The sequence below is a fragment of the Fringilla coelebs genome, assembly GCF_963513975.1.
Source record: "Fringilla coelebs genome assembly, chromosome: 6".
Classification (NCBI taxonomy): domain Eukaryota; kingdom Metazoa; phylum Chordata; class Aves; order Passeriformes; family Fringillidae; genus Fringilla; species Fringilla coelebs.
The window spans coordinates 10,243,170-10,266,672 of NC_140034.1; the positions used below are offsets into that span (position 1 = coordinate 10,243,170).

At 41.8% G+C, this 23,503-nt stretch overlaps 1 protein-coding gene across 1 annotated transcript; it reads right to left on the reverse strand.

The window, feature by feature from the left end:
- Positions 1-467: 467 nt before the first annotated feature.
- Positions 468-23,213, reverse strand: TRMT61A (tRNA methyltransferase 61A). Its single transcript, XM_084208322.1, has 4 exons — positions 23,146-23,213; positions 20,196-20,560; positions 10,100-10,366; positions 468-1,828 (listed from the first exon to the last, which is right to left on the reverse strand). Exons 2-4 carry the CDS (start codon positions 20,524-20,526, stop codon positions 1,500-1,502), a joined length of 927 nt encoding a protein of 308 aa, XP_084064448.1. The 5' UTR covers positions 20,527-20,560; positions 23,146-23,213; the 3' UTR covers positions 468-1,499.
- Between the last annotated feature and the right edge of the window lie 290 nt (positions 23,214-23,503).

Here is a 23,503-nt window from a genome sequence, read left to right on the forward strand (position 1 = left end):
AACAGCAGCAGAAAGGGAACTTTCCCATAATTTCTGGGGATATGCTGCACTTGTAGGCCAACTTACATAACTGATTTAGCTGAACAGAATTGCTTTCTGCCTTTAATCTGCTCAACAGTTTATCTTTGCAGTCGTGATCGGCTGAGCTCTCTTTAAACCGTTATGGATTAGCATTCTGCTGAAACACGTTAAAAGCTTAGCTTTGTTTATTTTTGTCAAGAAAGGGGGAGGGATATCAGGTTAAATGTTCAGGCAGCAGTTTATGAACGGCTGCTTCCCTTGCACAGCAATCAATATGCTCAGGTACTGAATGCAAGGCACAGCTAAATGCTTTGAGTGGCAGCACTAGTTGCTGGAATAGGAATATTTGTGAACTTACTATTAAAAATAAAATAAGAAAAAAAAGAAGGAACTTTAATAAATTTGCATTATTATTTTAATCTATAAATACAAAATGTAATCCAGCATTCAAACAGTTCATCACACCCACCAGCTCTGTATGGAAGACCAAAGAGTAAATGATCTGAAAACTTAATTAATAAGGTTGGTTGAGGATTTTACTAAGTTTGCATTATTGATGTGATTTGGAGACAGAAGTCCTGCCAAAAGCAATCTTTCTGTCATTCAGCTGCAGGAAAACAATGCACCATAATGGAAATAAACCACCAAACAACTGGAACCTCATCCACACCACTTACAAAGAGGTGCTCAGATAATATTAGCCAGCTGTTCAGTTAATTTTCACAGTGGATTCATCAACTATGCAAGGGGTTGTTCGATTAGAACATGACCATATGGATCCAGGTTCAAATTTCTGCTACAAACTGATCAGCACAATATACCAATTTAAATTAATTCCAACAATTACCACACTTCTTTGACCACTGTGTAGTCAAAATGATTTGCAGATGCCAGCCTGGAATGGAGTAAGAGGTTGTGTTCCTGAGTGTTGCCAATAATCCTCTGGAACACTATTCCACGGAAACACTGATTCTCTGAACAGTTGTGCTGGCAACCCTGTAATCTTGGAACTTTCTTATCTAAAATGGAGGAAGTAGGCACTTGCACATTCTTCAGAGCAACACAGACACTAGAGAAGGTAAAAGAACAGCATCCAGTGGTGCTAGGAAAAAATAAAAACATAAACCTGGGAAAGTAATTCAGAAAAAAAGGAGGAAAAAATCCAACTTATTTGTAATTTGTCTGTTGTTTGTTTTGCTTTCTTATGGGAGATCTTAATTCTGCACATTCCAGTAAATGTCCATTTGCTACTAATTTATCTTCTTTCTGACAGCAAATGGAGCACCATTCCAGTGTTTCAACATTCCCTTGATGCTGCTCTGCTTAATGCTTGCGTGCTATTTAAACAAAGCATATTCCAACCAAATCTGACTATATATGGAATTCCCTGACAAGTAAACTTTGGATGCCATACAAAAAAGAGCCATGAAAAAGAATACACACGAACTCCACTCCAGACTGCACAAACTGGGCATGTACTACACCAGGCTCTTGGTGGCAAAGGTCAGGTACCCAGTGTGCCCAACCACCTCCCTCAGTGGCACGCCACTCTTGAACTGCACAGTCCCTTGCTGCAGATTAGCACACGAGCTGCCTTGATGGGATGGGCTGCTGCTGTCAAAGCCAGTGCTAGAATTATCCTCAGCTGATTTTCCGAGGTCAGGGATTTGCAGGCTAACTGTCCTTACGTTGTACACTCGGAGCAGAATTTCCAAGGTGTTAATCTCTGTAAAACCAGATTCTTCCATCGCCAGGCAGGTTCTTTGAACTTGTTCAATGCAGGGGGAGAAAGAGCAGATGCGGCCACCTGCAAAATAAGACAGGTAGCAGAAAAGAGGGCAAAAGCCAAAATGAAGCACTTTTCATCTTTTTTCAAATTCTCCCAGATACCCACAGAATTACTATTACATAGACAAAGTGGAAACATTCTTCAAGAAAATCTTCACATGGCAACTTTGTTGGGTTAAAGTGTCAGCACAAAATCAAACAGGGACAACTCCACACGATACTTCAGACCCTTTAAAAACAGCAACAGCAACTTCATTCATTCATCTTCCACATCCAATGTTGCCCTCGACATTTGCTCACAGCAAAACTGTTAAAGTTGATCCCTTCAGAGCAGCGACCCTTTTGGAATCACTCTCCACTGCTCTGGACTGAGGCACCAAACTGCAGCTGGCACGTACACAAAGCCAGAAGTCATTCTCCACACACTGCCCAGCGCTGGAGCCCCAGCGCTGCGCACACGCCCCTGACAAAGAGGCTGTGTTCAGCTGAGGACGATGGTATGCGTGGACAGAATAAAGGGAGCTCGCCAGGCCATAGATGGAGTGCTGTTAAGGCTCTACCCTTTTAGTCAAGCTGACTAGCATGTCTCCTGAGCATTGAAGTTTATTGGATATCACATCGTGCAGCCTTACAGCAAATGTTGTAAAACTCAAGGACTTTTAAGGGGTAAACTAACAGTTGCCTCCTTGTCTATGCACAGTTCTGATTTTTGATTCTTAATACGGGCTATTAATAGGCCCCCTACACCTTTCTAAGTGCTACAATGTCACCTTAACAGCTGAGAATAGAATGATTCAGATTTACTCTGAAAAGCCACAGCCAAATCAGATCAAAGAATTATAAGGACACTGTCTGCCATAAGGCCAGGGCATGTGCTTTCACCCAGGACACAGTGTCCCCCAAGGCAACTGCCCTTCCTGAAAAGCTTTTGTGCAGGAGGAAGGAACACTGGGCAATGCAGCTTCAGCAATTGTTTCATTTATTACAATTAGATGAAGATGCCTGCTGACCTGATTTGCATTCCTCCCCAGTCCTCTCCGGGGCTCCAGTCAAACCTTCCAATACCAGCCATCTAAGCAGTTAAAGAACCCGTGCAACCCAGAGCAAAGCATCCTGCTAAAAATAGAGGCAATGCTAGGACTACATGAAGCCTGCTTTATCTCAAACTCCCCTTTTTTTTTTTCTTTTTCGTTTCTAAAGTCAGATCTCTAAAAAAAGAAAGCATCAGGTCTGAAAGCGTCACTGTAGCACTCCAGTTACTGTGCAGCAATGATGTGCTGGGTACTGCCTGGGGAAGAACACTTTCCACAACCATTAATCCACCATACGCTAAGCAGGATTTAATTTTAGTCTTCAAATAAAGTCTCTGCACCAAGGGGTTCTTATAATGAATCTTCAGAACAAAGTACCCTGGACAAGTAATTCCCTGGAGTGACAATTAAAACTCAAATCTAATAATCACCTGCAAAACTAATGCTGGTATGTGTCTTTATGAACCAAGTCTGTTGATGCTGATTTAATTGCATGCCCAGTCCATTAACTCCCATGAAATTAGATTTGTATGTTCATCAGGATGGCCAGCACTACCAAAATGTTCCTGAATCTGACAGCTGATCTTTTCTGGCCAAAGAACTTACACACCCCACCCTGGTTGCAGATGTAAAACAGAAAAGCTCAGGAAAAAAATTCTGTTACATAATAAGAAAGCTACTATGATGCACACATGTTACAAAGAAAGAATTTATATTCTTATTGTGTAGGGAACTGAACAAATGTCTGACTTAACTAAATGTCAGCTCACAATAACTCTTTGTCTGCAAAGCAAGAATCTGAGAGACCAGAGACTACTACTCCATTCAGGTTTTTTGGTTTTGAGGTTTTATATTGCAATAAAGAAAGCAAAATATATTAACATTTACAGTAAGTCTGTTCTTATTTATTCTGACTCTAAGGGTCTGAAGATGCGTTTAAGCTTTTGAATTCACATGCTCTGGATTTACAGTCAAAAACTCAAAGCCTGCACACAGCTGTTACCATACAAGCTGCAAAGCCACCTACGGTTCTTGTCAAGCCTTCAATTAAAGGCAGAGCACCCTTCCTCTTGCCTGGGGCTGGTCAGCTAAGCGCAGCACTGTCAACACCAAACTTGGTGAAGATTTATCAGGCTGCCTCCTCACAACTGCTGGGGGAAGTAGGGTTACAGAAAACAGGATTTCAAGCCGTTTAATAAGGAAGAAAGCTCTTGCCTGCAGTAGCAAATATCCAGAAGGCAAGCACAAAAAATAATGTTACTTTACTTCCTGCACTGCGGCAGGTTTCTCAGGTGTGAAAGATGAGGAAACAATGAACTGCTGATATTCCATCTACCTGAGACCATGCAATGTGTTTTAATAGTTCTGCCAATTTTGTTTTCCCCTTTCATGCCTATAGTTCTCGTTATTTTTATGCATCCATCCCAAATAAATACACCTACAAAGGGCTTAGAAGCAAACCCATCAAGCATCTGTCCTTACAGATCCTAACAAGTGGGAGAGGAGTCCCCTCTGCTTTTTCCTGTACCGTCAGACAGGCCAGATCTGACTTGCAGCTACAGGCTGGAATTACGTGATTAAGCAGATATTAGGAGTGAAGATTGGAAAGCTACAGTTAGCAGAAGGCTGGAAGGCAAAAATGAAATTGCAGTTCCAGACTGCGAGAGGCTTTCTAAAATAGAAACATTTGGAAGTTTCAATTCCTATGGTGTGTTTAGACCAGCAAAAAAAAAAAAAAGTAGAAAACCAGCACTCAGAAGGATATGCTTATCTGTCCCAGGAGCAGAGACACTGCCATCCTGAACAGACCAGATGCTTCTGAATTCTGCACTCTGTGGGCTGCCCTCTGTACCCGGCTGGACTGCAAGCTAGGCAACACCCCTTCTGTCACAATCACCGAACAAATACAAATCTAGATGCCAGCATCCACAGTTCTCAGACTCTTTGAGAGCCCTCTTGTCCTTTAGATACCAAGAGGCTTCTAGGGCTTAAAGCACTTGAATATGCATTGCTTTGTCTTGCCCTGCCAAGGATTCCTTAGTGAATGAAGAAAAGACATGAACTCCCCCCATCTCCTCCCTGGGGCACATTGCTCTGTCTGTGGATCACAAAGGGATGGACTAGACTAGAGAGCAGTGAAAACTCCTGAATGGAAACTTTTTTGTACAAACTGCGTTTGTGTTCTTTCAGAGCTCTCCTTTTAGGAGAGCTACCGTTCCTAAATTTGGTTAATGAGATCTGTGTGTCATCATAAATTGATATAGTAATTATGAGAGATTAATCCTGTTCACATTGGGAAGCTGTGTGAGCTTTTTGATCTCAAGAGCTGTCTAAAAATGTGTTTATTCATGTATAATGCATCTGACAAGTGCTACAGTTGAGGAGAAGAGAATAATGAGACTGTATGAAAGACTTAAGGTTTTTTCTACCTTCAGTTTTACAGGGAGTGAGTTAGTTTGAAGCATTAATGGAGAGGTTAAATGTCCTAATTCCACAGCCTGGAACAAGCCCACACAGTCCTGGCAGTCATTGTGGCCAGCAAAAGGATTGAGAGGACATAAAAATGGAAGTACAACTCCGACTGGCACGATTAGAAAAGTGAGCTTAAGGGAAGAGGGAAGTAGATTTTCATCCACACAATATTGTGCCTTTCAACAGACTATCTAATTGGTAATTGAGGGACCCACCATTGCATGTCTACAAGAAGCCAGTGCCTCAAAAGTTGCCAGAATATTCCTGTGCAACTCTAACAAACAATTTTGTTTGTGGTTTGTCTGAGCAAGGACTAACATCTCTACCAGTTCTGTTTAGCTATTAAGCGCATTAGGTTTCAAGTGTGGAAAATCTCAGTGCTATTAATTGACAAGAACTCCAGTGTGTGCTTATGATATAGAAAACAAGTCCAAGAAATGTGCTCTTATTTTTGTAGTTTATTGTATGTGTTACAAGTGCTCTGACAGGTTCTTTCATCATCCCAGTATTATTCAGATGATGCACATGTAGTGCAGCACCATTAAGTTTTAGGGAAAAGGGACAGTAATTTTAGAATGATTCTGTGACATAAAGAATACAGCACAACATTATTACCTCTGGCAAAAAAAAACCAGCTTGGGTTTTGGGACTTCAATGCATTGTCATAATTGGAAGATTACGTTACAAAGATCTCAAAGAAGGAAAAAAAAACCACACAGGCATTATCACTGTGTAGGGGTGAGGCAGGAGAGTCACTGAGCAGCATCACTGTGGCATTTACTCTGTGACAAAAATATTGTCTCTGCAAAAGGGGACAGAATGTCCTTTAAGTGTGTGTGCTCGTGGGCGATTTGATGTAGCTTCCCTGACAAGTGAAATTAGAGGATTTGGCTGTTGGAAGAAATTAAAGGATGTTTCTTGATTCAGAAAAGAGAATTTTCTCCAAATCACTTGCCAGCTCATTAATAGGAGCTTGATGTGATTTTCTGCAAATGTGACCTTAACCTCTGCACTCATAGGTGCATCATTCAAAAGGAATTTATTCCTGCTCATTATTATGGGCTGGTAAAAGCATGTAACAAGGGAATTAAAGAATCAGTTGGCTCCATACTGGGGAAGAAAACCTAACAACTTTCTTTAGTGATCCTTTCATCCCAAACTACTTCCTTCAAACTGTGTCAAAGCCAGTAGCTTTGACTGGCCAGTGAGGATTTTGATGTAGGAATCCTGCTTGACTCCCTACACATGAAAGAATCACTTGTACTTCAGGCAGGCCCACCTGACCTACCAAGCCCCGACAGACCCAAGCTAGGGATGAATTATTAGTCCAAGTATTTCACAGGGTGAGGGACAGAAGCTGTGCCTCAAAGCCATACCTGGGTGGTTTAAAACTGGGACCATGAATAACCTCTGGAGCTCAAGAAAAATAGCCAGTGAGGCTTCCTACATGGACATGGAAGTGCAGAGGCCCAAAGAGGGAGATGTTCAAAGTGAACTTTATCTGCAGAGTTTTGGGGGGAGAATTGGCAGCACCATGTTACCTGATTCAGTTGTTTTCAAGGATCACAATTTGATAAACTCATAATTTAGGGGATTTAGGATGCTCCAGAGGGAATGGAAAATCTGAATTAAAGAGTAAAATCTTTAAAGAAAGAAAGGAAATAAAAGAGAGGTGGTTTTAATAATTTTGTGACTCAGACTGCTAAACACCATAAGGAGCAACTTAAAATATAAGAGGCTAATCCACCCTAATACATGGCTGTAATTTTCCATCCCCCTACCTGAAAATTTAAAATCTGTATGAAAATTATTGTACCAGTGGGTTTCTCCCTCATCTTCCACAGCTTTGGAAGAAATAGACAGTATTTATGAGAGTAGAGTAGGTGGGTGCAGAATTATATTCAAAGCTCTACAGTATTCAGCTGAGAAATGACTGTGAGTCAAAAGTTTCAGGGCATTTAAGAACTGTAGAACATTGAGGATATTTTTGTTACCTCACAATTTTCTCATTTTCCTAATTTTTAGAAGTTTAGCCTGAAGGGGTTAATGTCAACTTTGCAAAAACCACGAAGGTCAGATATTGGGAACAGCAGCTATGACAACAGAAAAGCATTAATCAGCAGATGCTGCAGAAGAAAAACAGTGCAGGTCTGGAAATGAAAGGAAGTTCTGCAGTGCAGCAGTGCCTCAGAGATGCTACAAGCAGCTTTTCTGCTGGAAGTGTGACTGGTGACATCAGCACAAAAGGATGCAGCTGAGATGCCAACCTGAACGTCAGCAGAGAGCATCACCAAAGAACAAGAACCTTCCAGTCACAAACCTACTGTGCCATTTTATTCGTTCAGCTCTTCAGAGGCTGGCAGTGCTTTAAATGGGAGGCCAAGCTGCTCTAAGTAGTGTATTTACAGCATCCTGCAAGGCATAATGTGAGTGATAATTGTACTCTGTAAACAGGATCATTAACACACAGCCTGCTAGGAGTAGCAACTATTCAGGACCTTGAGCTGAAGTGGAAGAGAAAACACTGATCTGATAAGGTTTTGTTAAGGTAGGCTGAGAACTCTCCCATATCATCTCAGCTGAACTCTATTGTGAGTATTGAAGTTTTAAGGAAACAGTAGCTAATGCTATATATAGAATTTGCTCATTTAATTCAAAATACTTAAGACTTCAGGGACTAAATTACCACTATCTGGCAGTACAGCTGTGACATTTGCAGGGCACATCACAACAAAACCCACAGTGTGAATGGTTCAAATGTGACCCTGTCCAGATTTGAGAGAGAAGGCGTGGACAGAAAAGAGTGGAACTCATTTCCTGCAGTGATGCTTTCTCACTACACAAACCCTGGAACAGGGTTCAGTAACAGCAGAATGTGCACAAGCTGTACTGCAGAAGAGGTTTAAGTCTTTGAAAACAAAACAAAGGAGCACTATTAAATTATCTGCCTGTGGCAGGGAAAGGGAAGCAGTTACAGATAACCTTCTGCCATATTTTAGATTTAACAGCAATAAAAAAACCACAACAAAACTACCCGCAGGACTCAGGATAAAACAGGAAAGTGTGTAAGTTTTTACATTTTACTACTACAATCAATTATATTTTATATGAAAACCAGTTTTCATATAATAGCAAAATCTACAAAATGCACCCAGTCAGTCAGGTATGAAGTTGCCCAAAAGAGGAGCCTTAGACCAATACCAGATCTCAGACATGGGAGGCTGGTTGCAGCAAAAACTGCAGCAAGGATCAGCAACTTCTCCTTTTGAGTGGCTCATAAAGTGAATGACGCCACTTCACAAACACAAAAATGTGGGATTTTGAAGTATTATTTATATTGCCTAAGCAGATGTAACCTTGTAGCATAGCACAGAAAAGCACAGCCAGATGGTATGGCCGGTTTGGGACTATATTACATTTTCTAGGATTTCAAATGCTGGAGTGAGACAAGGATTCAAAACTTGGAACTGTTCAAGCAGCCCTGCTTAGTATTCTAAGCATGCACCACTTAAATAATTCAAATTGGACTGCGCAATGCAGCGCCTTCTAAGCTGGGAAGTCAGCTGAGTGTTGTGCTCACTAGATTAGATAATTTGAGCATGGGAAGGGCATTGTACAGTGCAGTGATTTTCTTCCCCCCCAGGACACACTGGAAAGCTGCTACAAATTAAGCTGTAGCCATTGCAGGTACAGAGTGCTAACAAGGCTCACTCTATTTATTCACTTTTTAAAGGAAGTGTGTTACGTGGGTATCACAAAGCTTTCTAGAAAATTTTCAGTAGTAGCTGAGGTAGCCTAACAGCAGGGCTGGTCCTGACTCAGCAAGGCAGTGCACATCCAGTGACCTTTAAGAACAAGCTTCAATCTTGTGATTTCAAGAAGACTTTGCAATTCCCTTGAAGTCTAGTCTGTGATTATATATTTTAACAAAGAAATGGGCCTTGGCACATAATCAAGTTTTTTAAACTCATGTCCTAGCATGGACACTGTTCAGCACTCTATGCTCTCTTGATTAGTCACTTTTGTAGATGGAAGCAATTTGGCAAAAGTTAATTCAGATCCACACAATTATGAAATTAATTAAAACTTATTCCAGGATAAAAACAATTATTTATTCACTGAAGCTTATTTTTCAATAGGATAAAGAGGTATAATGATGAAATCTGTGCAAAATCTCAACATCAGTTCTCACTTGCTGTCACAATCCCAGAGTAACTGGCATAAGCTAGAACATCCTTTATGTTCCATTCCCACTGCATCCAATGGCAAACTTCTCACTAGCTCCAATCACAAAGATTTAGCACATAAATTGGCAAGCATATTTAAGCGTAACCACTTTTTTTTTAACATTACCGTTGGGGTGCTCTGTTAAACGGGTACAAATCTGCAATGATTGATGTGAACTGAGGCTGAACACCTTTTAAACAAACACCTTTCCACTGAATTGCCAAATAAATTTGCTTCCAGCATTTATTGTTACTTCTGCTTCCCGCGCACCTCAGATCTAGCAAAATGCACTTGAGAATGGTTCAAAGAAGTTTTCATAAACTGCCCATGCTAATTGTAGCAGCTCTCACAGGCCTGCAGGGAAAAATTGTTCTTCTCCTTTGAAATCTTCCACTGTAAATTGAAGAAGCCTTTTGAAGGTTTTATAGCCTTAGAAATGCCTGGAGATTGACATTTGAGAACAGTGATCACAAAAGGGAAGGGAGCACATCTAGTGTATGGCTCAAAGGCAGAGATATGTGCACAGTGCTTCCTGAACAGAAAGAGAAAAATGCAGTTACCTTCAGCTTTTAATGCTGACTTGGCATGTCCTATGGCTTCCCATGGAGATGGAATATCTAGGAACACGGCATCTGCAATGCTTGAGACCCCAAAGCCATTTTTGCAGACATCCTGGTTGGTCACAGTGACCAGGTGCTCCACCCCGTGCTCCCGAAACTCCTCCCGCGCCTTCTCAGCCCTTTGCTGGTGGAACTCCACTGTGTACAGGTGCCCGGTGGGAGCCACTGTCCGGATGAGAGCATGGGAGAGGGACCCACTGCCTGTACCTAGGAAAGACAAACAACTCATGAAATTGGGTTTGTCAGAGCCAAACATCAGAACTAAAGTCTTCTGCATTCATCTTCCTGCTTGGAACACTTGTTCAAAACTCAAATGAACACAAACCACTTTTTCAGCTCATGAAAGAGAACAGTTCTTCCTTCACAAGGAGGGAGGGACTAAGTGTCCTAGGAAACAGTCTTCCGGGTTCTCAAAGCATTCATTACAAAATCTGGCAAACCCAGGACCTGTCCTGTCTCCCTGGAGTAGGGAACTAATGCTAAGGGTCAGCTATAGCTCTAACAACTGCCACTGGAGAACATGAGGAAGTAAATGCAACAGGAAAAATTCAGGGAAATTAACTGGAGAGGTTTTTTTCAAAGCGTCAGACTCTTCTAGGGTGAAAAGAGATTAAGGCAAATTTTAATGGATTTTCAAAACCTTATACTTTACTAAACAAAGAAAGATGTTGGCATGGGCCCGTGCTTGAAACTCCTATTAATATCCATGCAAACAAATGGCCTTCAGGATATGGTTTGCTTTGCACAAATCTCTTAAAAGACATCCTCAACTCCCACTGGAGTTACCCAAAACTAAGGCCTCTTGGCTCCTTGCAGCCACACTGATCAAACAGCTGTTTTCACAGGTCACTTACACACATACTCACCTACACAAGCTTAACTTCGTCTAACAAAATCGATCACACGCTTGTACAGTTACCCCATACAAACAGGGACTGACAATACAAAGATTTTTTTCCTTGTTTTAGTTTGATAATTTAGGAAACTTACTTTAAATGATCCATTGGCATATTAAATAGATGGATGACTAATAACAAAAAGTTTCACTTAAGAAAACACCCATATACCAATTCCCATTGCAAATTAGTCACTCGAGTGGCATTTAATGGAGTAATCCCCCAAATTCAAAACCCCACAGCAAGCCCAAATTCTCTGTGTTTATTGATTCATAATCCTGTGCTTAGAACACATTTCTCCTGTAGAAATAAAATCTATTTCTAGCTATTTTCAATGACTGTTCAGCCTGAGGCAAGTCCTTTCAGCTAGCATAAATCTTACAAAACATAAAGGACAGAATCTGAAGTACAGCAGCTCAGGACAAGTAGAAAGGAAATTAATTAGGGGGCACAGGGGCTGGTACAGCCGCTTAATTGGTGCAGTACTTTCCATAATCATGCAGGAAGTCTGAGTTCACTGGCAGATCCCAGGCTCTTGCCCTCTAGTCACATAAGGGGAGGAACACTGCTGTGGCACTGTATTCAATCCGACAGCTCTGAAAGGGGACGCATCCAGACTGTAAACAGAGCTCAGGGCCCATGTTTGCCACCGGATCAGGCGGCAGCACAGCGGGATCGGCACGGCGGGATCGGCACCGCTCCTCTGCTCCCCTGGGAAAGGGCTCTGACCCCAGCACCCCGCCGCAGCTCCAGCACGGCAGATTAGAGAGGGAGGGAGAGAGGACCTACAGATTTTAGCACTGGCTTCAGAGAGGTCCAATAGAAGAGAGAAACATTTACACACATGCATTTAATAAAGGGAAAATATAGGCATTCAAGGTGATATTAAAATAAAACAAAGAAAAAGCAAACCACATCTGCATGTGCATACAGCAAAAACCACCCTGTCACAGCACGTGAAGGATCTAAATGTCAAAGTGAACTTTTCCCTGGTCAAAGGAGCAACAGTAGCACAGCAGCCATGGGGTTGTGAAAACTCAATGATATATGTGCATAACAAAGAAATAGTATTCCACTGATAGGTTTTTAATGACAAAAGCAGGGAACCATTGCTCCTAGGATGCTAAAGACTGAAATTCTGCCTTTACATTTCATGCCAAAAGGGAGGATTACACAACTGAGAACTATTGTAAAATGAGGAAATTTAATTATTGTACCTCTCAAATGTGTAGTGCTGCACACTTTCTGCATCTCTCTCTGCTAATCTGAAGGAGTGAGCAAGCCCGGGCTGTAAGCAGTAGAGCGAGGCAGCTTGTGCATGTATCCAGTTTCCTTGTTCATATTCTTTTACATTTTTAATCACTTTCCTTTTAAATCTGCTCTTAAAAACACCACAGAAGACAGCATTTCTCTTCTCCATAGGAAAACCCATTAAGATATTTTGGCTTCTTTTCTGAAACTCTTCTTTTATTTACAAACACTCCAAGCCAAACCCTGAACTAAAACCAAGATGTTGGAAGTCACCACTTGCAGGCCTATCACAGACAGAGCTTTTGTTAAACAAGGTTGCCAGGAATTATTTATTGTTGACTGGCTACCACAAACATGAGAACAATACATATGTATCACATTTTAACATATCCAATTCTATCACATTAATATTATTAATGGGAGTATTTCTGAAGATGCTGCCTGTCTTCTCCGTGACAACACTCTCAAAACTGCAGGAAACAAGATGGTTATGAATCACCTACTATTGTAAAAATCTCTCCTAGAAAATATATTCTGAACCCAGACATGTGACATGATGATGACCCTTAACTCTCATGTGCCCAATAGATCAGCACATTTGATGTGATCTGTTAATATGAGTCTGGCAGGAGTCCAGACCTGCCACAAGCCCTAAAGCCCAATCAGCGCTGTCTGCACTACGCAGGGGTTCAACCCTCTGTGTTTGTGATGTTGTAGAAGGGGAAATGAATGTTTATATTCACTTTCTTCCCTGCAAATTTGCAGCATTCAACATTTTTGTCCTCCTGCAACCATCTCAATTTCTCTTTGTCCTTATTTCAAAATCACTACTGATAAAAAGCAAAATATGACTCAAAGAGTCTCAGGCACCAGTTTGGACTAAGTTCTAGTCGGGTACAAGTTTCCTTGGGAAATGAAATGTATCCTAGCATGATACAGAATCAGTCAGGGCAGCAACAAAACCCGAGGAGTACTACTGCAGACATAGCAGAATGCTACCAAACCAGAAACAGCATACCTGAATTATCTGTATACAAATTACCTAAACCAAAAAACTGGATACTCAAAAATTAACATTTTGTATCAGAAGAGGCAAGGTCAGAACTGGAAGAACTTCAGTGGATTTTCTTTCTCATAGAGGCACAGTGAAATGTCTGTGTTCCTGATATGACCTAGAAAGCAGAAGGTAAGACAACTAGAACAACTAATTTATAATTTTTACACCAGGATGCTCCCTTTCTGACAGCCTGCACAATAAATAGCCTTAGAAACTGGCTGCTCTGTACCACAGGACAATGTCCACTTGACTACCATGTTTTAATCATCAATGGACTCTACAGAAGAGAAGTAAAACAACAACAATTCCAACTGTACTGAAGACAACCTTAGCAGCAGAGCTGCTGCTTTAGAGCTCACTTAGGTGAGCACTTATGTCATTGCTAATTTTCACTTGGAAAATGTGATGCTCTTTTACATTGACTGTTCTGTGATCTCAAACATCTTAGTCAAAAAGCAGACATCTGCATTGCAGGCATTTAATGAGACACCACAGGGGCCCCAATATGCCACACTCAAAGCTCAACATCTGAGGAGGCAGCATTGTGCAGGGGATCAGCACAGTGTAAACCAGGAATGGGCTCCACTTCAGTCCAAAGGCAGGAATAAAGCTCCTGTGTTACACCCATGATTTATGTGGCTAATGGCCCTGCACAGATGCAGCATTCTTTCCTTCTTCTTGGGCCCAAGCACATGATATTCTCCTTCTCTGATACATATAAGGTCTAGGGAAGTGTTTTTGCCCCTCTGCCAAAACAAGCAGAGCACTGCAGTTTTAGGATTTCAGTCCTAGCAGGTGGACATCTGTATAAAACACTCCAGCTCAGCACCTACTGACAGCTCCTTCTGATTTGCAGACAAGCAAGTATTGATCAGATGAACTTCTCAACTGCCCTGACCTCCAACAGATCTGTTCTTTTCACTCTCTGCTCATTCAAGCGTGAGGTTTTCCACAGAGAAGCCTCCACACACCTCAGCCATCCTGAAACAATGACCATGTTAAAATAACTTCTCAGCTTCTCAAAAGTTGCAGCGGACAGTATCTGAGCTGTTCAAAAATAAAGCATGTTATTTCAGCACAGAATACTGCTAAGACTGTCGCCACAGCATCACAGTGCTTAACTGATACAAGATACAAAGTACATTTTACACTGTTTTCTGTTAGTCTGGTTTCCTTATTGCAAAGGATATTTGTCTAATCTCCTGGAATCCTACCCATGCCATAAATATAAGTGACCTGATTCTGTGTTCCACTACTGTTTCTTTTTGCAGGCTATTGCTTGGCTTGTCTTCCCTAGAAGTTTCTCATCATGGTGTTTCTTTTTAAAAAAGGAGCTACAAATTGTCATTTAGGATTTATAGATGTGTACAGCTGTGTGTAAGCAAAAGCATTTTGGAATAAAGGTGAATAAGCTCTTAAGTGCATAAAAAAGTTCATATTGCTTGGAAAGAGGAAAAAAAGAAAAGTATGCAAAGTGTTTTTTAATACTGGGTCTCTAAAATATCTAGTAACATTTTAGGAGAGCTTAAGCTTCTCCTAATGCAAAATTTGGCTACCTAAGATATTCTGAAATGCGTAAATACAACAAAACAATGACAGTGTTGCTCTATTTGTCTCCTAGCTACACCACTTAGTCCTAGCAAATAATAAGGGTCATGAATCAGCCATGAGAACGGAAAGAGCCTCAAAACCAAGGGAAAATTCATCTTGAGACAGAGCTAACAACTCCACAGCTAAAATCTGTCAAGAAACACTGAACAGACAGACTGCTCACTCTACATGACAAGTTTGTGTAATAACTTATAATGAATACATGAAAAGATATTAAGCATTTGATGGAAATTAACCTAAATATCTTCCTGGGAAGATAGCCAAGGGTCCAAATCATGGTAACAGAGGTAAGACACTGGAGGAGCAGAGATAGAGAAAAGGAAGAGAGGGAGGGAAAAAATTTCAAGAAGTTGAACTGATGAATGAAAGAGAAAACACCTAATAAAAAAAAAGTTCAATTTGCAGTCAAGAAGTTCCCATGACAGAAAATTAGCTTATCTGCCTATCTGTCATGGACACCATGCCAAAGCAGGCATTTTAATTTTAGGCAACAAGCTGGAGGTCAGAGGGCCACTGCTCACTGACCAGACTGAGAAGCTGAGTGAAGGACAGTAGGGAGGTTTTCAAGGCTTGCACTGCCTACAAAAGAATATGAATATTTAATTTTTCTTTAGAGATTCAAGGGAATAAATACATTTTCCTTATAGATTCAAAAGTCTGAATTTTTTTAGGAAGGAATCTTCTACCGGATGAACATAATATGGTTAACAAGAGGGTTAGGTTCAGAGCTGCATGAGAAGTGTACTTGCTGGTCAGGTGAAATGACAAGATCAAAGTGAGTCCAGAAAGTCTGGAAACAAACACTTTAGGGTATGAACAGCATTCCTCATCAGCTACATGACAGCCACAAGTCTGAATACAAAACAGTGATGCCTCATGTGGTCAGAGATTTGGTACACAGAATCATCACAGACTCACAGAATGGTTTGGGCTTAAAGATGTCCAACCCACCTGCCTGGGGCAGGGACACCTTGCCACTAGACCAGGTTGCTCAAAACCCATCCAGTCTGGGCTTCAAGACCTCCAGGGATGGGGCATCCACAGCTTTTCTGGGCAATCTGTGCCAGGGCTTCAGCATCTTCACAGTAACAGGTTTCCTCCTAATGCATCTTTCAGTTAAACTTATTAGGCCTTGTCCTGTCACTCAGTGCCCTTGTAAAATTCCCTCTCCCCAGCTCTCTTGCAGCTCCTTTAGGTAGTGGAAGGTGCTATAAGATCTCCCTGGAGCCTTCTCTTCTCCAGGCTGAACAATTCCAGGTCTCTCAGCCAGTCTCCATAGGGAAAGTAGTCTAGCCCCCTGCTCATATTCATGGCTTCCTCTGGACTTGTTCCAATAGATCCACATCTTTTCTACTGCCCCTCTGTTGGGGCCCCAGCACCACTTCAGTGCTTTGTTGTGGCAAGAGAATGTTGTGGTTTATGACATTTGTACTGATGAGGCCTTCCTAATACTTGAAGAGATGCTACACAAGGATCAGGTTTTCCAATTCTTCTCTCACTCTAGCCTGAACAGCTGCTAAGAGGTAGATAAGGGAGCCATTACAGAACACAGACATAATTAGTTTGGGCACATTCCAGAATCAAATTAACTTCCTTCGATCTATACTTTACACTAAAAACAGAGCTGCAAACAATTTAGATGCACTTATGACACAAAAATAATGAAGATATGAGCAGTATTTGTCAAAAAGTCTATAAGCACTTCAGAAGAGTCATAAGCCTACAGCTGACTTGCTGGGACTCCACAATAAACTCTTAATCATTTATTAAGTATCCATTAATCATTAGGTCCTCATTAATTTTTTATGAGTGTACTCTTTAACAAAATCTATACCCAGGCTGTGAGTTTGAAAATTTCATAATTGTTTTTGAGAAGCTCTAGGGTAAGGCTGGGTGGCAGCTCCTATTACTCCTCCTCTGAGAAACCATGAGAACCCAGAACACTGCTCTCAGTCCCTCAGCTCAGAAACCCATTGCTGTGTAGCAATGAATAGGGTTCAGCAATTTTTAATTTGGGATTTAGCTGAAGGGAAACAAAAAATCCAATTAACGTTTTTGCTCACGTGAGTCTGATTTTGTGAATGCAGAAGGATCACTGGGATGGTGGTTAAAGTACTTTTGACTAAATTATGTTTTGTCTAAATACTACACTCCATCAAAGCCAAAATATTTCTGAGATTTATCAGATTAAATGAGATTTCACATGCCGTACTATTAAGACAGGCACTCTTTTACATCTCACCATGGAGAGAGAACAGTAAAAAAGCCTTGATGTGTGGGGACTGGAAAGAAGAGGATTTTCCTTGGAAAAAATATTTGAAAGGTTTCATATTGGTTCTAGTATAGAATTAAAAATAAATGTAAACCCCTCAAAATCAGTTGTCAAATGGAATTATCCTACAGAGAGCCTAGCTTGGGAAGCTGACAATTTGGAGAGTGGGGTGAGACAAAAGAGAAAGACTTAGCCTTTTCTTTTACCTAGGCATTGCTGCACATGCAATAAACACAAATGGGATTATTAGAGTTACCTGAGAAGAATGAAACTTTCATACTGCTGGGCCACTCACAGCAGATATTTAAGCAACTATTTTGAGTATCATAATTTTGGAAAGATAGGGCTGTTAAAAACTGTATCCAAGAGTGGAATTTCTTAGAGCAGGGACCAATATTTTAAAAAGATCTTAGCTCTAGTAACAGTGCTAACAGTTTTAACATACCTTTATAAATTAGAAATTAGCAGAAGACAGAAAAAGGATCATATTCCTACACCTCTGTCATGAAACATCAGGTAGATGCAGAGTCTCCTTAGAGCCTCCTCAACAGAGTATGCCTGGGTCATTTTAATTATGCATGTGCTGCTGACAAGCTTGCTCTTTATGTGTTTATTGAAAATGATTAAACATGGTAAAAACTATATTAATATCTTTTAGGACAAATCTTTAAAAACTATATTAGTATCTTTTAGGACAAATCTTTAAAAACTATATTAGTATCTTTTAGGACAAATCATGACTAATCAATTTAAACTATTTAATTAAAGTGACGTAAAATTAATCCTTCCAGTTATTCTCTTCCATTTTTATAATCACATGCAGAAGATCATTTATATTCACAGCATTTCAACATGACACAGAGGGTATTTCTTCTTACTTTTTCAATCATTTCTTCTCACAGCTAGGGAGACCAATTCAAAATTCTGCTAGCTTACAATGGCTAAATACAAGACACACCTCTACAGCTGAGTTTGCAAGTCAAGAGGAAAAGAGCCCAGCATGTTTTACAGAGCCTGCTTTGCCAGTTCATACAGCAACTGTATATCTAAATTCAAATAACAAAAAATACAGACCTCTGTGCTAATTAATGCTTAGAATACACCTAAAATTAATGCTTAAAATACACTTGGCAGGAAGCAGACTCAAGTTTTACTATACCAGATTTCCTGTCTTGTTTCTACTCATCACCATTGGGCTGGTTCTGTCTAGCTCACAAAAGGCTATTCCAGAGCTAATGATTTTGGATCACCAAACACCACAGAATTTAGGATAGCACCAAAGCAGGCTACATCACCACAAAGCAGGCACTACATCAGGCTACATCACCACACTGCAGGCTCCAGTTGTCAATACCTGTCAAGTTTTTAATTCAAAGTAAATCTGCAGTAAGATCTCTCAGCTTTGCCTGGAAAGCTGAAGTTGCAATACAATGTCAGTACAAGTGTTAAAATGAACCTGGGGACAGCTTCCCCTTAGCAAAAAGGATTGATTTGTGGCTATGACTTTTGACTCACAACATTTTTTGGAAATCATCAAGTGTTTCCATTTCTTAGCTGTTTAGATAAGCAAGAGATTAAACATTTTCATCCTCTCTAGGCACCTTTGACATTATTGAAAATATTTTATATACAGCTCTGTACATTTGACTAGTCTGAATGAGACGGGACATGGAGCAATTCCAATCTCTTCCCCTGCCCCCCAAATAATTTGTTGTTTATTTTTCTTATCCTGTCTAAACATAGCAGAGAGGGGAAGAGCTGATGAATACAGAAACTTCCCATGACAAAACTAAAAATGTCTGATCATCCTACAAACCAAATCACAAACTCACAAGACCCAGCTATTTTCACAGTATCAGAGGCTTCTGCACAGGGCTTTGCCTGCTTCAAGTGCTGCTGTGCAGCAACCAGCTAAACCCACTGCCTGGTTCTCAACTGGGTGCAGAGATAAGTGCTGTCTCAGTTGTGTTGGAAAGTGGTCATTATGCCTGAAAAGCTGCCCAAAATTATGCATGAGTGGGAACAGGAAATGGTAAATGTAAGAAAGCACAGTGCATCACAGTCCTATCATGCTGATCCTTTGCCATATCTATGCTTGAGAGGGAGGTGTATGAAACTGCTCCAAAAAATGCTCCAACAGACAGAAAAAACAAGGACAAACTACCTCAGTTGCTATTTCTCCAAACTACAGAGATTCACTCAAATGAAGCAAGCCTCATACTGCCTGTAGTAATAAAATTATGAAGACATTATTATAAACTCTATGTAACCAAGATAACATTTATGTTAATTTTCACTCCTTACTGCCAAATTAAGCAAAATCATGAAAGCTGTAATAAATTAAATCATGTTCAGAAATAAAACACAGCCCTGTGATGAACACATCATCCATTGTATTTAATCAGTGATTTTGTAGGAGGTTGTGGTGCTACAAGTAGATCACACCTGGGGAAAGAAGAATGGAATTTATGTACTTACATGGTACTATACATAAATACTGCCAATTTTTTATCTTATTAGTTCAACACTCTATCACCAGAGTCTCTTTCACCAGGTTATCTCAACAACATCCTCTGAAACTGCAAATTCAAAGTCTGAATCTTGATTTAAATCATGTATTTACAAACATTTTTTAAGTACTTAACAACAGTTTTAGAAAAGGGAAATGAAAATGTTTACATATTATTTCTAAGAAGATGAATTAACCAAACACATGTTCAGAGATATACCCACATAAATGAGGCTGCACACCTTGGTAGCATCAATTTTTCAAGAAACAGCAGCTGATAACATGTGCACATGATATAGAATTCTTTAACATGTGGGCAGGGAAAATTGTGTCACAACGGGAAGAAAGTGCAACTTTTTGCAAAATATAAAGAAAACCCTGTTTTTTTCATGAAAGTGTTGGTTTTAGTTCCTAATAAAGGATTTCAACACAGTAATTACCTGATTCACATACTATGGAGCCTGGCTTCAGTTCCAACATCATGGTGATTATGGAGATGTCAGTGGAATACAGAATCTGTGTCCTGTGCGGGAGATTCATGGTCCACAGTTCTGGAGTCGGATGAAGAATGAACACCCATCCTCCTTTACTGCAGGTCACTTTGGAGCCATACTTCTTTCCTATGAGGTCTGTGGAATGCCTGATGACTCCATACTTAGTCTGTGTTACAGAGCCATGCTGCACTTTCACAGGAAACATGGACTCGTGGCCCAGGAACACAATAGCCGTGTCACCATCCTTTATCGTATCTCCATATTCAACAAAACTCATGGTGACAATCTTGTAGTTGGCTGATGATTGTCACCTAGAGAAGAATAAATATGTCAGGAGAGTTTCACAGGACCATGGTGGAGCTGAACATACAGACATCAAACCAAGTGATTTTATTTTCTCCAATAGAGAACAAAACCGCACTGTGCAAATAAGATGCTACAAGAGAGCTCCAGGCAGTTGAGGGAGCTGCTCTCCACTGTACTCTTGATCCAATTACAATCAATGGAAGGATCCCACAGATCTGAAAACACCAAGTATTTTTCTTGGTTTATGGTACATTTTAAAGAAAAATCAGGAAATACATTATAATTTACTCAGCCTGCTCCAAAATGCTACTGCAGGTTAGTACCACTGTTCAATTACAGTTCCTGCACACTTAGAGCATGTTATTAAGTTTAACTTCTATTCCCATCTTCTTGCTTATTTTTTGATCATTTGCAACATAAAGACATTCTGCTACTTGCCTGGACCTCAATCACCAGCGATTAGGACCACTAACAAAGTATACTTGAAAGTTTTCCAAATGAACATTTAGAGATAGGCTAAGGCCATTAATTTATGCATAAACTTGACTAACTACATGGAAAAAGAAAAGAATATTGTGGACATTAATTTGCCATTGGGGGTGCAAAGTAATTGTCTGGGAAGTGATCTCTGCTCCAGCTAAATGTAAACAACCACTTGCAAGCTAATGCCAACAGTTGAATCACTTCAGCCCCATGGTCTCAGAGCTGTTTTAGAGAATTACAATTAAATTTTGATGGCTTTGAGAAGACAATCTAGAAATCAGAAGGTGGCTTACAATGAAACCTGACATTGCCTTTCAGATAAAGCAGCTAACTGTCTAAGCTGCAGGTTGATCAGTTCATGCAAGAATTGCTTAATGAAGTAACAGGGATCCCAAAGTTAGAAATTAAAGCCTATGACAGAAGGCTTTGAAAGTCAGATTTCTGGTACACCATCCCTGGCAGAATCAAAAGCAGTGTTACTTTTAGTTTCAGAATAATTACTGAATTCCAGCACTTTTGAGTGTTTAAGAGTTTGGTCCTGCTTCATCATTTCAATTAAAAACATTCAGTTCTCAAAGGGCAGTCTGGTGTCTGCAGTCTGGTTCCAGCCTGGAACTCCATGTAGCTCAATTTGCTGTTAAGCAGCTAGATTTATATTTTTTCCACTGCAGTCACTGAGGTTGATAAACAGATGTGCTTGTGGCTGAAACTTCCAAAGCTTATGACATGCTTATTGCATAAGGTGTTCAGATGCCAAGGCAGAGGAGGCTTGTCTGGACATCTGGTGAAATAGTAAGAGCATCCCATGAATTCAGAAATGTATAGATAAAGGACTTTGTGAGATAGAACAAATGCTGTCTTTTATAGCTTACACCCTATGATTATGTTCATGTATTAATCTTTCATAAATGATACTCAGAGTTCTCATTCCAGATACTTTCAATGCAGTGTAGTTTTCAGCTCTCACAAGTATCCTCCCAAAGGACCTCAAACGGAATCCATTTCTTTCACAGTATTTACTGCAGTTACACCCATGTACAAAAGAATCCTGTAGCAAGCCCGCAGGAACACTAAACTAATTCCTCTCCCTTTGATTACACCAACTGGCTCCCAGCTTCCTTGCCTCCCTTTGAGCCACTACACTTACCACAGCTAATAGTCACAGCAGTGAATCACAGAATCTTTAAGGCAGGAAGGGACCTTTAAGATCATCAAGTCCAGCAAGTTCATCCATATCAGTGCAAGCTGACATCCCAAGTGACATCCCATCCCTTAGGCCTCACCTACTACATTATATTCATACATTTGGGGTATAATAGGCTTCTGTGAGGAATTCTGGAAGTTTCTTTTCCTCGCCCCCTTGTCAAGGAGCACAGCGAGCTACCACCACTTCCAGTACTCTCCATTGCCCGGCAGTGCAGAGGCTCCCGCACTGCTAACTTTTCCCCCGGGCAGCTCGCAGGGGATTGCTGCAGCACCGCTGTCGCGGGAAACTGAGGCAGTGCCCCCTGACACGGGGTCAGGACTCCTCTCTGGGTTTGCCATGGCTGCAGAGGCATAAACCCAACGCCCCAGGGGATCCCTCGCAGCCTCACCAATAAAAGCACTAACATGATTCTGTGTTCCCTTCAACCACAACCCAGGCACACATCTCCCTTCCCCGAGCAGCTCCCACAGGGACTTGGCAGGCTGCCCCTGCCCGCTGCTGAAGCCCGGCTCCTTGGCACGGGGAACCTCCGGCAGACGAGGCAGGCACAGCCCCCTCCCTGCCCAGGCGCACGCAGGCTGGCGAGTCGCTCCGTGCCCCCGCTCAGAGGTGACCCCGCTGCCAGGCTCCCCTCAGCCCCCTTCCGTAGCCCGAGGGCAGTAATGCGGCTCCTGCACCCCAGCAGCGCATGGCCCGTGCCAGCGGACCCGGGAACCTCAGCTGCGGGCAGGTGAGAAGCACGGACTGGGCAGGGAAGGGGTGAGAGACGGCATTCGCCTGCGGGAGAGCAGCGTTAACCCGTCACGGCCCCGGGCGGCCGCTCCGCGGGGCAGGAACGCCCTGGCCCCAGCGCCCCGCGTCCCCGCGGGGACGGTTCTCCCCGTGCCCCGAGCCCTTTACCTCCCCAAGCCCGGCCCGGCCCGGCTCTCCTCACACGCGGAGCCGCCCAGCGCCTTCTTCCGCCTCGGTCGCAGGCTGCTGACGCTCCCACCGCCTCCGCCCCCGCCAGCCCTGCCTGGAGCCGGGGAGTCGCTGCCGCTTGTGCCTGGCGCGATCAGACCTAGTTCCTGCAGCCTCCTGAGGCGCCCGTTCCCCTGAGCCCGTCATGCCCACAGTCCCATCGAAGCATCCATCCCCCCGAGCACACCCGTGCCCTCAGCCCCTTCGAGGCGCCTGTCCCCCCAGTCCCCTGCTGACCGCCCCCGCCCGGTCCTCTCAGCGCTCCTTGCTGGGTCCTGCGGGGTGGGGACGGTCACTG